Genomic DNA, 13228 nt, shown 5'->3' with positions numbered 1-13228 from the left:
CAATAACAACAAAAATTGACACAACACTGTAATCAACTATACGCTAATAAAAATAAAATAAAATAACTACAATGAGGTATCACCTCATACTGATCAGAATGGCCGTCCTCAAAAGGTCTACAAATAACAAATGCTGGAGAGGGTGTGGAGAAAAGGGAACCCTCCTACATTGCTTGCAGGAATGTAAATCGGTGCAATCACTGTGGAGAACGGTATGAATGGTCCTTAAAACACTAAAGATAGAGTTACTGTATGATCCATTATAGAAGTAAATACCACAGAGAAGAGCTAAAAAACGAAAAAAAGTCCATCTGAGAAACTGGACACAGGATAGGGAGGGTGGATAAAAAGACTGCTGTTTTTTTTTAAAGGCCTTGCTGACTATTTGTATTTTAAATATATCAAATACCAAACAGTCAATCCAATATACATATTTCCTATATGTGTTACTTTGCTTAAACTAACAACCAAATTAATAAAAATATTTCAATATAAATTACTCTGAATTAAGCAGATTAAAAAGTTGCATGATCATCTCAAAAGATTCATTTTTTTTGGCGCTCTCTCTCTCTCTCTCTTTTTTTTTTTTAGTGCCACACCCACAGCATTGGGAATTGATTCGAGATTGAATTGGTGCTGCAGCTGCCTGCCTATACCACAGCCACAGCAACAAGGGATCCGAGCCGTGTCTGCAACCTACAACACAACTCATGGCAACGCTAGATCCTTAACCCACTAAGTGAGGCCAGGGATCGATCCCAAATCATCATGGATGCTAGTTGGGTGCATTACCACTGAGCCACAATGGGAACTCCTCAAAAGATTCTTTAAAAAGCATTTCAATAAACATCCAACACATGGTCTTAATAGAAACAACTTTTAGTAAACCAGGACTAGCAGTAAATATCCTTAACTTGACAAAGGATATCTATCAGAAAGCCCCAAAGTAAACATTATAAATATCCTGCTAAAAACCAGGAACAAATTAGTATAATTTTGGCAGTACAGTAGTCCATGGACTAAGAAGAAAGGCAAAGCGGGGAAGAGAGGAAGGAAGGAAGGGAGGGAGGGAGAGGGGGAGAGAGATGGAGGAAGGGAGAAGGAAAAAAGGAAGAAAGACAAAGAGAAAGGAAGAAAGAAGGAGGGGAGGAGGACAATGAGTTGTAAATTCCTGAAAAAGGGAGACAAAACCACTCTTTGTAGAAGATGTAATTATTTCTCCAGAAAAATGCAAAACAACATTTGAAGAAAAAAGTCCACTTAGGAAGAGTTCTAGCCATAAGATCAGCAAATTCAAACCAATAGACTTCCCCTTATGCCAGCAAAAAAAATTTAGAAAATGTAAAAGAAAAAATGAGTTCCCATTTATAAATGCGATTGTAAAATGTCTGGCACTAAAATGACCCAATGAGAGGGGTCATTCAAAAATAATAACTTAATTATAGAACTTGACCATAAGCTTGAATAAATAGATATGCCATCTTTCTAGTTGGGACCATTCAGAATTTTTCGTAATCTAAATTCTTCCTATCAACTATAATAATGAATTTTTAAAAATTCTTCCTAAATTTATCTATGCATTCAGTGTCTGTTGCTTGAATCCCAGAAACATTAACATTTGGTTATAATATTTATTTAGTAGAGAAAAACTCCAGAATGGCTAAGAATATTTTGAAAACAAAAATGATAAAACCATAGTAACTCACACATTTCAGTATTGAAAGAGGAATAAAAAATAGAATCATGGATCAGAACAGGGGTCACGTATGTATCTTTTATACAGAAAATATAATCTAGGAGTTCCCCTTGTGGCTTAGCAGGTTAAGAACTGGACCAGTATCCATGAGGATGTGGATTTGATCCTTGGCCTTGCTCAGTGGGTCGGGGATCCGGCGTTGCCATGAGCTGTGGTGTAGGCTGACAGCTGCAGCTCCAAATCAACCCCTATCCTGGGAACTTCCATATGCCACAGGTGCAGCCCTAAAAAGAAAAAAGATAATCTACTTTATGTTAAAGATGTTATTTCAAATCAGTAGTAAAAGGTTAAATTACTAAGTTAATGTTATTGCATAAATGGTCTTTTTTTTTCCTTTGGAAGAAAAAAACCTAGTTCTGTGTCTTATTCCCAGTGCAAAAATAAATTTTCTGTGGAACTAAGGAAAAAATACAAATCAAGGAGTTCCTGTTGTGGCTCAACGGGTTAAGAACCCGACTGATACCCACGAGGATATGGGTTCAATCCCTGGCCTTGCTCAGTGGGTTAAGGATCCAGCATTTCTGCAAGCTGTGGCGCAGTTTGCAGATGAGGCTTAAATCCCGCATTACTGTGGCTGTGGCATAGGCTGGCTGATTTGATAGGCTGGCTGATTTGATCCCTAGCCCCAGAACTTCCATATGCTACAAGTGTGGCGCTAAAAAGAAAAGAAAAAAAGGAAAAAAAAAAAGAAGAAAAAAATTATAAATCAACCAACAAATCAACTGACAAACTATAAAACGTTTTATCTTTCCTTTCTTCTTTTCTTTCCATCTGCCATTCTACAGGCCACTCCCCTTTGTTCAATGAAGATTTTTTGCAAATGCCTTAGCAGGGCTCCTCACAAAAATTTTGATTACTTCAATATCAACAGAGATTCCATTAAATACCCTAATCTTTCAATTTTTTTTTTTTCTTTTTAGCACCACTCTTGCAGCATATGGAGGTCCCCAGGCTAGGGGTTGAATCAGAGCCACATCTCCAGCCTACACCACCGCCACAGCACCGCGGGATCTGAGCCGTGTCTACCACCTACACCACAGCTCATGGCAATACCGGATCCTTACCCCACTGAGCAAGGCCAGGGGTTGAACCTGCATCTTCATGGATGCTAGTCAGGTTCTTAACCCACAGAATCACAGCGGGAACTCTTAATCTTTCAACTTATTGACCTTTATTATCTCTAATAATCTTGTCTTCCTCTCCATTTCTGCAAGTTTCTTCTGTGACCATACTTCAGACTTCGTCATTCCTCCAATTTGTGCATGCTACAAAATCCGATTCAAATATGACCAGTGCCTGATCTATTGCAGGTTATGTCATTTTATACCTGCACTCCAATAAATCTTTGATCCCTTACCCCTGGGCTCCCAACTCTATTATTTTATTGCTCATAATCATGTTGATAGCTTCACTTACCCACCTAAATTCATGGTCTATTGTTGTATTCCACTGTTCTTAACCTTGGATATACATTAAAACCATCTAAGGAGTTTTAAAACATCCTAATACCCAGGTACAGCTAGGAGGGGAACCAATAAACTCCCCATCATTTAATAGCAGTTCTAGAACCGCTTTTAAAATGCACTTGTTAAGTTCACCCTTAACTTCCTCACTCGTATCTCCCTCCACTGGATTCATCTAATAAATCACTATCCCTGAATAAAACCAGACTAGCCCCTCTTCCACTCATCTGCACCCAACCTGTCTGGAGAAAAACACAGCCATGCTATGTGCTCTTTTTAAATTTATAGTCATTAAGCTGAAACGAAGTCTCAGTGCCATTTTGTAATCCTACATCTTGCTATTTATTTCACTTTTTCCTTCACTGAATGACTGTTTTACAACTTTTCTATCCTCAACTTCTAATCACCCCTCTCTCCCTCTCTCCCTTTTGCTCTTAACTGAGAATGTAAAAGCAACCCGTGACTGCATCCTCACCATGGAATACCTCAGCCTATCTACACTGGTACCCAGTGGCCTTCCTCCTGATTCAGAGCATGGAATGCCTCCCTTCAGCCTAGGGGCAATCCACTCATTTGGACACTCTCTTCCATCACTTCTCCTTGACTCGGACACAAGCAATGCAGAATCCTTCCCTCTCACATCCACCCTCAACTTTCCTCTCCGTTGGATACTGTACATATACAGCATGCTTCAATATTACCCATTTAAAATCTCTGTACATCCCACTCCCCACTCAAATTACTTCTCCTATGCCGTTTCCCTTTGGGAACTATTGTTGACATTGACACTGCTGTCTATGTTTCTTTTCTGGAAACGCTTTCTTCCTTCAGCTCCTGAGATGCCACAACTTTGTGGCTTTCCAGCGACCCCCTTGGCCCTTCCTGCTCCTCCTGCACATATCAACTACTGCAGGGCCAGTCCTCTTACCTCTTCTCTATATGCACCCCTTCCTTACGTAATCTGATCTATTCCCATGGCTTTGAATCCCAGCCACATGTGGATAATTCCCAAATTGTGCATCTCTACCTTATTTCTCTCTGCTGGGCTCCAGATTTACATTCAACCATCTCCACTTCGAGGACCCTCGTAGGCTTTTTACTCTTATCCAGGCAGGAACTGATTGCTGATCTTGAGTCACCTCTTGAAACCTGCTTATTTTCTAATTTTTCTATATGTAGGACCTAGTAAATATATATAACAGCCTCTATGAGATATATGCTCTTACTGTCCCACTTTACAGGTGAGGAAACAGAGTTACAGAGATGTTAAGTGATATCCCCAGGGCCATATAACCCATGAAAGAATGGAATGAGGCTTTGGATCAGAGTCCAGGACCTTTAATCACTACACAGTATTGCCATATTACAGCTATTTTCCAAACATCACACATAAGCAAAAGAGATCTTTTTAAAACTGAAATCAGATTATTTCCCTCTATTGCAAACGCTCCATGGCTCCTCAATCCATTCTGAATAAAATCTGAAGTCTTGATCATGACCTCTGAGAAACAACATGACCTTTCTTTGAGAACTTCCCTGACCTCATTTCCTATCCCTCTTCTAGATCACTGCCCTTGGGCACCCTAACCTCCAAGCTTTCTTCAGCCATTCCAGGCATGATTCTATACCTGACTTTTCATTGGCTGTTTCCTCTACTTAGACCATTTCTTCAGAAATTTACATGGGACTTTTCCTCAATACATTCATGGCTCTTATTAAATATTTACTTCTTAGAAAGCCCTCCTAGTGTTTAAAATTGCACTCCCATTACATTCTATCCATGTATCCAACAGATTTTTTCATTTATACTCTTACTAATTTCTGTTATTCAATTATAAATATTTGTTCACCTGTTTATTGCTTGTCTGTCCCCGGAACGACATCTCCATTAGGACAGGGACTTGGTCTGCTTTGCTCACTATTATACTCTAGCATCGATGAAGTGCCGGGAATATGGTGTCAAGAAATATTTGTGAATGAATGAATGAAGTATTGTATAATATATAGTAGAGTATGGTTAGAATTCTGAGTATACGAGAGGCATTTGTAAACAAAAGGATAACATTGGTAAAGTTGAGTTTATAAAAATGCATATAGATACATGCATCCCAATGTTCATAGCAGCATTATTTATAATCGCCAAGATATGGAAGCAACTTAAATGCCTATCAACAGATGAATGGACAAATAAGGTGTGGTATGTGTGTGTGCACACACACATATATACACACACATATACACACATACACATGTACATACACACATACGCACATATATATATATATATATATATATACACACACAACAGAACACTACTCAGGCATAAAAAAGAATGAGAGCGCTTGTAAATTCTGGACACACCTAGAAACTGAGCATCTGGACTCGACACAGGCAGAGGGCTGTGGCTGGAGGACAAAGAATCTAGCAGAACTTCCGAAGGTCATTTGGAGTTGGAATGCCAGGTTAGAGACTTCAAGGAAATTAATGATTTGATTTTCTCAAAATCTTGTTTTCAGTTCTAAAACTGCATAAGCAAGAGGGTTGAAAATACAAGAAAAACTTTGTAAAGCATAGAAAACTTGATGGCCCTCTGCTAATTGAAAGTCCTGGATGTCCTATCTGGGATCAGGGCTAACCGGAGGCGTACTAAATGTTGTCAAAAATGCAGACTAGAAAAAAAAATGCAGACTAGGAGTTCCTGTTGTGGCGTAGCGGGAATAAATCTGACTAGTTCGATCCCTGGCCTCACTCAGTGGATTAAGGATCCAGTGTTGATGTGAGCTGTGGTGTAGACTGCAGATGTGGCTTGGATCTGGAGTTGCTGTGGCTGTGGCGTAGGTCAGCAGCTGTAGCACTGATTCAACTCCAAGCCTGGGAACCTCCATATGCTGTGAGTGCAGTCTTGAAAAGCCAAAAAAAAAAAAAGTACAAACTAATTTTGGGTTACTTCATGCCCTGATTGTGTGATGTAGTCTGCATCATTATTTTACTTGTCTAGCAGAGGAAAGGGGAATTACTCTTATATAAAAGAGAACAACATTTGGCAGAACATAATGTCTGGCATTCAATCAAAAATTAATATGTGCATCAAAAGATAGGACTACAGGACCAAACAAAGAGAAAAAGATGATGGAAGCAGATGCACAGATGATCCAGAGACTGGACTTACCACACTAAATCCGTGATTAAAATGTCAAGAAACTGGATAAAATGATGGAGAAAATAGAAAGTCAGATAATTACACAGAAGAACTGGAGACTATAAAAAATAATCAAATGAAACTTTTAGGTCTGAAAATATAATTTTAAAACTAGAAGACATCAGATGGCATTCCTATCATGGCTCAGTGAAAACAAATCTGACTAGCATCCATGAGGACTCGTTTCTATCCTTTGCCTCGCTCAGTGGGTTAAGGTTCTGGTGTTGCCGTTCTGTGGTGTAAGCCAACAGCTGCAGCTCTGATTAGACCCCTAGCCTGGGAACCTCCAAATGCCACAGGTGCAGCCCTAAAAAAGACCAAAACCAAGCCAAACCAAAACAAAACAAAACAAAAAAATAAAACTAGAAGACATCAATAGAAGATATCCAACTAAAGTACAGAAATATGAAAAATGGAAAAATGCAGAAAGCATGAAAGGAATATGTGAAAAATAGTCAAAAGGGCTAGTATTAGCTGCTTTTGAGTCCTAGAAAGAGAGAGGAGGAAGCTGGGGGGAGGGCATAAGAAGTATTTGAAGAGATAATGGCTAAGGATTTTCCAAAACAGATAAAAGGCATCAACTCACGAATTCAAGCAATTGTGAAAACACCAACAGGATAAATGCAAAGTCGAAAACAAAACCAAACAAATCTAAACTCATTACAGTACAAATGCTAAGAGAAAAATCTTAGAAGCAAAGAAAAACTTCATGAGCCACTATCAAACCTCAAGCCATAAACTTTGAAAAATGGCTGTTAATCAATCAGTGATTGTAAACTTCTAGTGTGATGGGGCAGGATTCAAAACACCTCAGTTTTCCCCCAAGTCCCACAACCAATACAGCATTCTGTTAAAAAAAAAACACACACACACAACAAAACCTTAAAAGTTGCAAAAAGCGGAGTTCCCGTTGTGGCTCAGTGGTTAATGAATCCGACTAGGAACCATGAGGTTGCGGGTTCGATCCTTGGCCTCTGTTCAGGGTTAAGGATCTGGCATTGCCATGAGCTGTGGTGTAGGTCACAGACACGGCTCAGATTTCATGTTGCTGTGGTTCTGGTGTAGGCCAGAGGCTACAGCTTCGATTGGACCCCTGGCCTGGGAACTTCCATATGCCGCAGGTGAGGCCCTAGAAAGGACAAAAAGACAAAAAAAAAAGTTGCAAAAAGCTTGTAAAAATGTTATTAATTATTGACAATATGAAATTACAGTAAGGGTTTGCCAAGCAAAAGTAATGGGAAAGAGAAACCAGAGAGTTAAGCAAAGCTCAGAAATGTTTTTGCCTTGAAGGCATTTGCTGATCCCAGAGAATCAGGACCTCAGGTTTGACAGCCTTATGGGGTGAGAGAGACAGAAATAAAGTCTAAAATCCACATAGAGTATAGAGTCTCATAGGAATCCAGACCCTGACCATCACATCTTCATAGTGAGATGAAGAGACGTCTCCGGACTTACTGAATTGCATTCCCAGTTAAATTACCTGGGCTCCTCCAAGTTCTCACCGACCCTGAACTTGTGTTAGAGAGTTCCTGGATTGGTGCCTCAAGGCCCCTGAAAGTACCAAACAGAAATCCTTCCCAAAGCCTAATACCTTCAATGAGGTCCCAAATTTTACCTATAAGTAATTTCCTCAAAGGTGATGCTAGTACACAAAGATAACCAGCTATTTAAAATAATCTTTGTGAATAGAGTGTGGAAACAAACAAAAAAAAACTTTACAATGGAGAAACCTGGAAAACACCACCTGAGCCAGATGCCCAAAGTCAACATCCCTGAGATAAGTCAGGTTGACATATCTCCTAATATGATGTGATGAGAAGGGCATTTTACCTCTTGATATTCTTTCATAAAACCACACTCCCTGTCTAATTATGAGAAAGACATCAAGATGAACTCAAGTTGAAGGACATTCTACAAAATGCCTGATTAGTACTCTTTAAACTGTCAAGGTTGTTGAAGGGAAGACTGACAAATTGTCACAGATCAGGGGAGAATAGGTGACAGGATGGCTTAATGCAATGAGGTTTCCCAGATTCAACCTTGGGGCAGAAAATGGACATTGATGGAAAAACTAGTGAAACTAAAAAAGTCTGGGCTTGAGTTATAACAAAGTACCAGCATTGGTTTTTTTTTAGCTTTGATAAATGCATCACAATCATGTAAGAGCATAGCATCACAGGAAATGAAACTGGGTGTGCAGTATTTAGAAACTTCTGTACCATCTTTATAACTTTTCTGTAAGTATAAAATTATTCCAAAAATTTTATTTTAAAAATGAAAACTTTTTAAAAGTTTATTTTAAAAAAGAAATTTGTGAATGAGAAGTGGAAGGAAAAACAGAAAACAAAGCCACACACACCTCATATATTGAAATCATCAGATGCCAAGTATAAAATTTCTTTAATCTGTCACTCTTTTTATTAAGAAAGAAGACTACAGCAAAATCATTCATACTTGTGCCAAGATAAAGGCCTTCCCTTTGAGACTGGAATCAAGATAGAGACAATTACTATCACTACTTGTATTCATCTTATACAAAGTCCTAGCCCACACACTAAGGCAAGAAAAAGAAATAGGAAATATAAGGGTTAGACTTGAAGTAACAAGACTGTCATTATGTATACACTATGTAAATTTATATATATATATGCAAAATATATCTCCGTATAAGTTATTAGAATTGTGAAAAATTTGGCAACATTTCAATTTATTTTTATATCTTAGCAACAAGCAGCTGGAAAGTTGATTTTTAAATTATATATCTATAATAGCATAAAGATCTCAAGTATCTACAAATAAATATAGCAGAAGAAGCATAAAACCTCTAGGTAGAAAAGTTTAAGTTTTATTAGAAACTATTTTAAAATAATAATATACTTATATCATATTGTTATTAAAGTATAATTGATTTACAGTATTGCGTCAATTTCTACTGTGCAGCACAGTGACCTAGTCATAAATATAAATACATTCTTTTTATCATACTGTCTTCCATCAGGTTCTAATCCAAGAGACTGGATATAGTTCCCTGTGCTGTACAGTAGGACCTCATTCCCTATTCATTCTAGATTAATGGAATAGAAGACACAATACTGTAAAGATGTCAGTTCTTTTCAAATTGACCTATAGATTCACTGTAATCAATGAAAATCTTGACAAGATTTTGACAAGCTGATTTGGAGATGCAAAGGGCCAAAACACCTTGGAAGAAGAAAAGAAGCTGGCAAGATCTATTCCATAAGTTATCAAGAGTTTACCTGAGGCTATTATCCCTATTACAGTGTGGAGACATGTAAGGCAAAGCTGTCATAGGTCAATGGCAGAAAAGAGAGAGAACATGGAAACAGACCCTGCATGTACGGCCCCTGCATGTACGGTTAATGGAGAGGGTAGCTAGCATTGCAGAGCAGTGGGGAAAGGGATGGTTTAACAGGTTAAAGGATGCTCAGAAAAAAAATTAACATGAATGAAAGCAGAGGCTTCACACTGCAGATCAGATGAGAAGTAATTTGGTCTCAGTTAAGACAGGAAATCTGGAGGTGGGGGAAGAGAAAAAAAAAAAAACATTCACTCAGCTTAAGACTGGAGGTGACAGGAAAGCTACCTGCTCAAGCCTGAGTAAAAGGGCTATAAAAACATGAGAGGCACATGAACAAGAAAGAAAAGCAACACCCAAACCAAACTGCAAACAGAATCAATCTGGAAGGATAACCCAGAAAAGGAAGAAAACATTCCCAAAGCACTGAACATCACGCAAAAACCTAAATAAATAAAGCAAGAGCATGAAAGCGGGGTGATAAAATAACAAAATGTGGTTTCAAGTGGAGATGGAAGGGCTTTAGAAAAATTAAGATTCCCCTCCCCCAAATAAACACAATCAACTTTTTTTAAAAAAAAACATGAAACCCCACACTACTAAAAATCATATAATCTCATGAAGAAAAGTTTGAGATAACCATTAAGATCAGAAAGTAAAAAGCTAAAGAGATGGAAGTTTAGGGACAGATAGAAGTTGTGAAGGCTAAAATTGCTCCAATTGAAGAATAATTTTGCCTAAAACTTGAAAAAGAAAAACATTTTGGAGATGCTAGAGGAGAAATTCACCATGAAGTAAAGGTAGAATTGAATCAATCACCTTGAGAACACAAGGACTATAGCTAAAGACTGTGTATGTGGAATTCATTAGCAGTTTTCTATATCACTTTATTTATTCATAAAAACAAGGGTGCATCTATTTTATAAAGTCAATACTCTAATAAGTCTATACTTTAAAGTTTCAGCTTCAGTAAGCTAAAGCCAACATAAGCAAAATGAAAAAGCAAGGAAAGTGTATTTAGAAATTTCAGAATGAAGTTCCCGTCGTGGCGCAGTGGTTGACAAATCCTACTAGGAACCATGAGGTTGCTCAACCATGAGGTTGGCCTTGCTCAGTGGGTGAACAATCTGGCGTTGCCATGAGCTGTGGTGTAGGTTGCAGATGCAACTCGGATCCCGCGTTGCTGTGGCTCTGGTGTAGGCCGGTGGCTACATCTCCAATTCGACCCTTCGCCTGGGAACCTCCATATGCCGTGAGAGCGGCCCAAGAAATGGCAAAAAGACCAAAAAAAAAAAAAAAAAAGAAAAAGAAATTTCAGAATGTTTACCAAATTCTCCCTTATCAGTAAAGACAGTCACCTCAACTTACTAACGTTGATAATAAACAAACCAGCAATTCATAGAAGAGGCCAATAAACCCAAAAAACTGTTCAACCTCCCATGTCACCTGGAGAGTCAAATTAACAAGATAGAACTCTTTGTCCAACACTTTTGCAAAGGTTGGATGTGGGGAGATGGCTCATCTAACTCTTGGTAGGAGAATATGCTGGCTCAGATACTTAGAAAGGCAGTTTGGCATCAGCTGTAAACAATGAAATATTAGTACCCTTTCCCTCAACAATTCCACTTTTTTGGTTATTGGCACAAGACCAACACTTGTACACGTGCAAAAACATAAGAAAATATAAAACCGCTGGTATCACAGCTTGTTGGTAAAGGCAAACAATTGAAAAAGCTCTAAATGTCTAACAATAGGGTGGGGAGGGAGGAGAGTTTAAAAACTATGGTGTACCCATTCTGTGGAATAGTATACAGCTGTTAAAAAGAACCAGGGGATCCTATGGTTATTAAGATGCTATGATTTTCACTATTAAAGTACATGAAAATGAAAAAAATGGCATTTAAAACATAATTCCATTTTTAAAAAAGGACTCAAATTTATGTAATTATAAAAATAAGTTACATATGTAAATGTGTAGAAAAAAGATCTGGAAGATCACGCCCAAGAATTGAAAAGGACCAGGACTGGAAGTTTCAAGGGGGTGAGGGGTGAATAAGAATTTTCTCCTCTATATACTTAGGAACTTTATGAACAAAAATGCATAATGTATTTCTGTTGTATTAACAAAATCCAGACCTTTAAAATATTAAGTAATGTTACTTCTGACCCACTACTAGAGAAAGAGATGGGATTTCTACTCTTTACCTTGTGGAGGTATAACCTACTCCAGAACTGAAATAGTTTCTGCGAAAATTAAAATACTCAGCCTGGGCTAGCCCTTGGCAGTTTGGGGCATTTCTCTTCCTTTCACTTTCTTTGCCAGGGATCGTTGGAAGAAGAATCCAGGCCCCCCCCAGCCAGAGGTGGGAACAGTGCCGGGGGCTGTCTGAGTCCCCGTCCACAGGACAGGTGGGAAAAAGCACCACTCAAAGGTTTGAAGATAAATCAGGGGTTTCCTTTAAATTTCTACTTCCTCAGCTATGTGAAGGTAGGACTGATCTAAGAGCAACGAGAGAGTGATCTAGGTTTGCAAGGAAATAATCCCTTGCCACGAGGCCTCATAAACATCAGCACCTTTGGACAGGCCTCCTGGCTGAAATTGCAAAACAATGTCATGTGCCTTGTAGCAACAAGACTCAACCAGCAGGCTCCCTGCTGCCGTTTAAAATCTGATTTCGTTACACATTCCTGTTTCTTATTATACGGCAGAGTGATCCCGTGTGTATATCCTGTGCAAAGCAAAGGTTTAGTGCAGAGTCCAAAGAACAGCCCTGAAGCAGCCGCACAGCCAAAGGGACGGGTGGAAGGACAGGGGAAAGACTGACCTTGTCCTGAGCTCACGGCCTCCACTAGCCATCTTTCCACCTCAGCCCAGCCTGGGCCTGAGCTTGGCCTGCAACCACTCCGGTGTCCAGGGAGGCGGCCCGAGGCCTGAACCCTGAACAGGAAGTCTCTCTAGGGCTCCGCCCAAGTGGGGAAAAGGGAAGTGAAAGTAGCTCAGCGAGCTGTGCCGAGGTCCTCCCTCCCTCCTCCGGCAGCTACACAGTCCTTCTAGCCGTTATGACATGTGACCCCCAGGGATGGAAGACAAGGAGTGACACTCAGGGGCTGGAGGACCCCGGAGGAGGACCGGGGGAGGGGCAGACTCGGGCCCCAGGAGTCCACCTGTTTGTGCAAAGACAGCAACAGCCAACGTCTGTGTGATCCCAGCCGTCCTCAGGCTCCTGCCTTCTCAGGGGGTTTCAGAGCATGGGGGTCAAGGGCAAAGTCCCTCTTTGCCCCTTCCTCTTGCCAAGATGGCAGGGGCGGGGGGAAGATGGACACTTCGGATCTTCTCTCCAGCCCGTGGGAGAGCTTGGACCCAACTGAGGTAGGTCCCAGTGTCCAGATGTCTGATGAAGCAGACGTCTTTACAGCGATGGTTTCCACGTGATGCTCCCCTGAATTTGACTTCCTCCAGCTTTGAGGAGGGGTCTGAGCCAGTTACACTGGAA

The 13228-nt window shown here is 39.7% G+C and overlaps 1 protein-coding gene across 9 annotated transcripts in view; it reads right to left on the bottom strand.

Moving 5' to 3' along the window:
* The window catches only part of SP100 (SP100 nuclear antigen), an 82657-nt gene extending 69944 nt beyond the window's left edge, over positions 1 to 12713 (bottom strand). For all 9 annotated transcript variants that reach the window (XM_047773724.1, XM_047773725.1, XM_047773722.1 and 6 more), the window contains exon 1: positions 12560 to 12713. In XM_047773724.1, the coding sequence (XP_047629680.1) occupies positions 12560 to 12591 (32 nt within the window). In that variant the 5' untranslated portion in view covers positions 12592 to 12713. The remainder of the gene's footprint in view (positions 1 to 12559) is intronic.
* Between the last annotated feature and the right edge of the window lie 515 nt (positions 12714 to 13228).

This window comes from Phacochoerus africanus, chromosome 3 (genome assembly GCF_016906955.1).
Source record: "Phacochoerus africanus isolate WHEZ1 chromosome 3, ROS_Pafr_v1, whole genome shotgun sequence".
In the NCBI taxonomy this organism is placed as follows: Eukaryota; Metazoa; Chordata; class Mammalia; order Artiodactyla; family Suidae; genus Phacochoerus; species Phacochoerus africanus.
The sequence above is the reverse complement of the archived record's forward strand: the minus strand, read 5'-3'. Positions and strand labels throughout refer to the sequence as shown.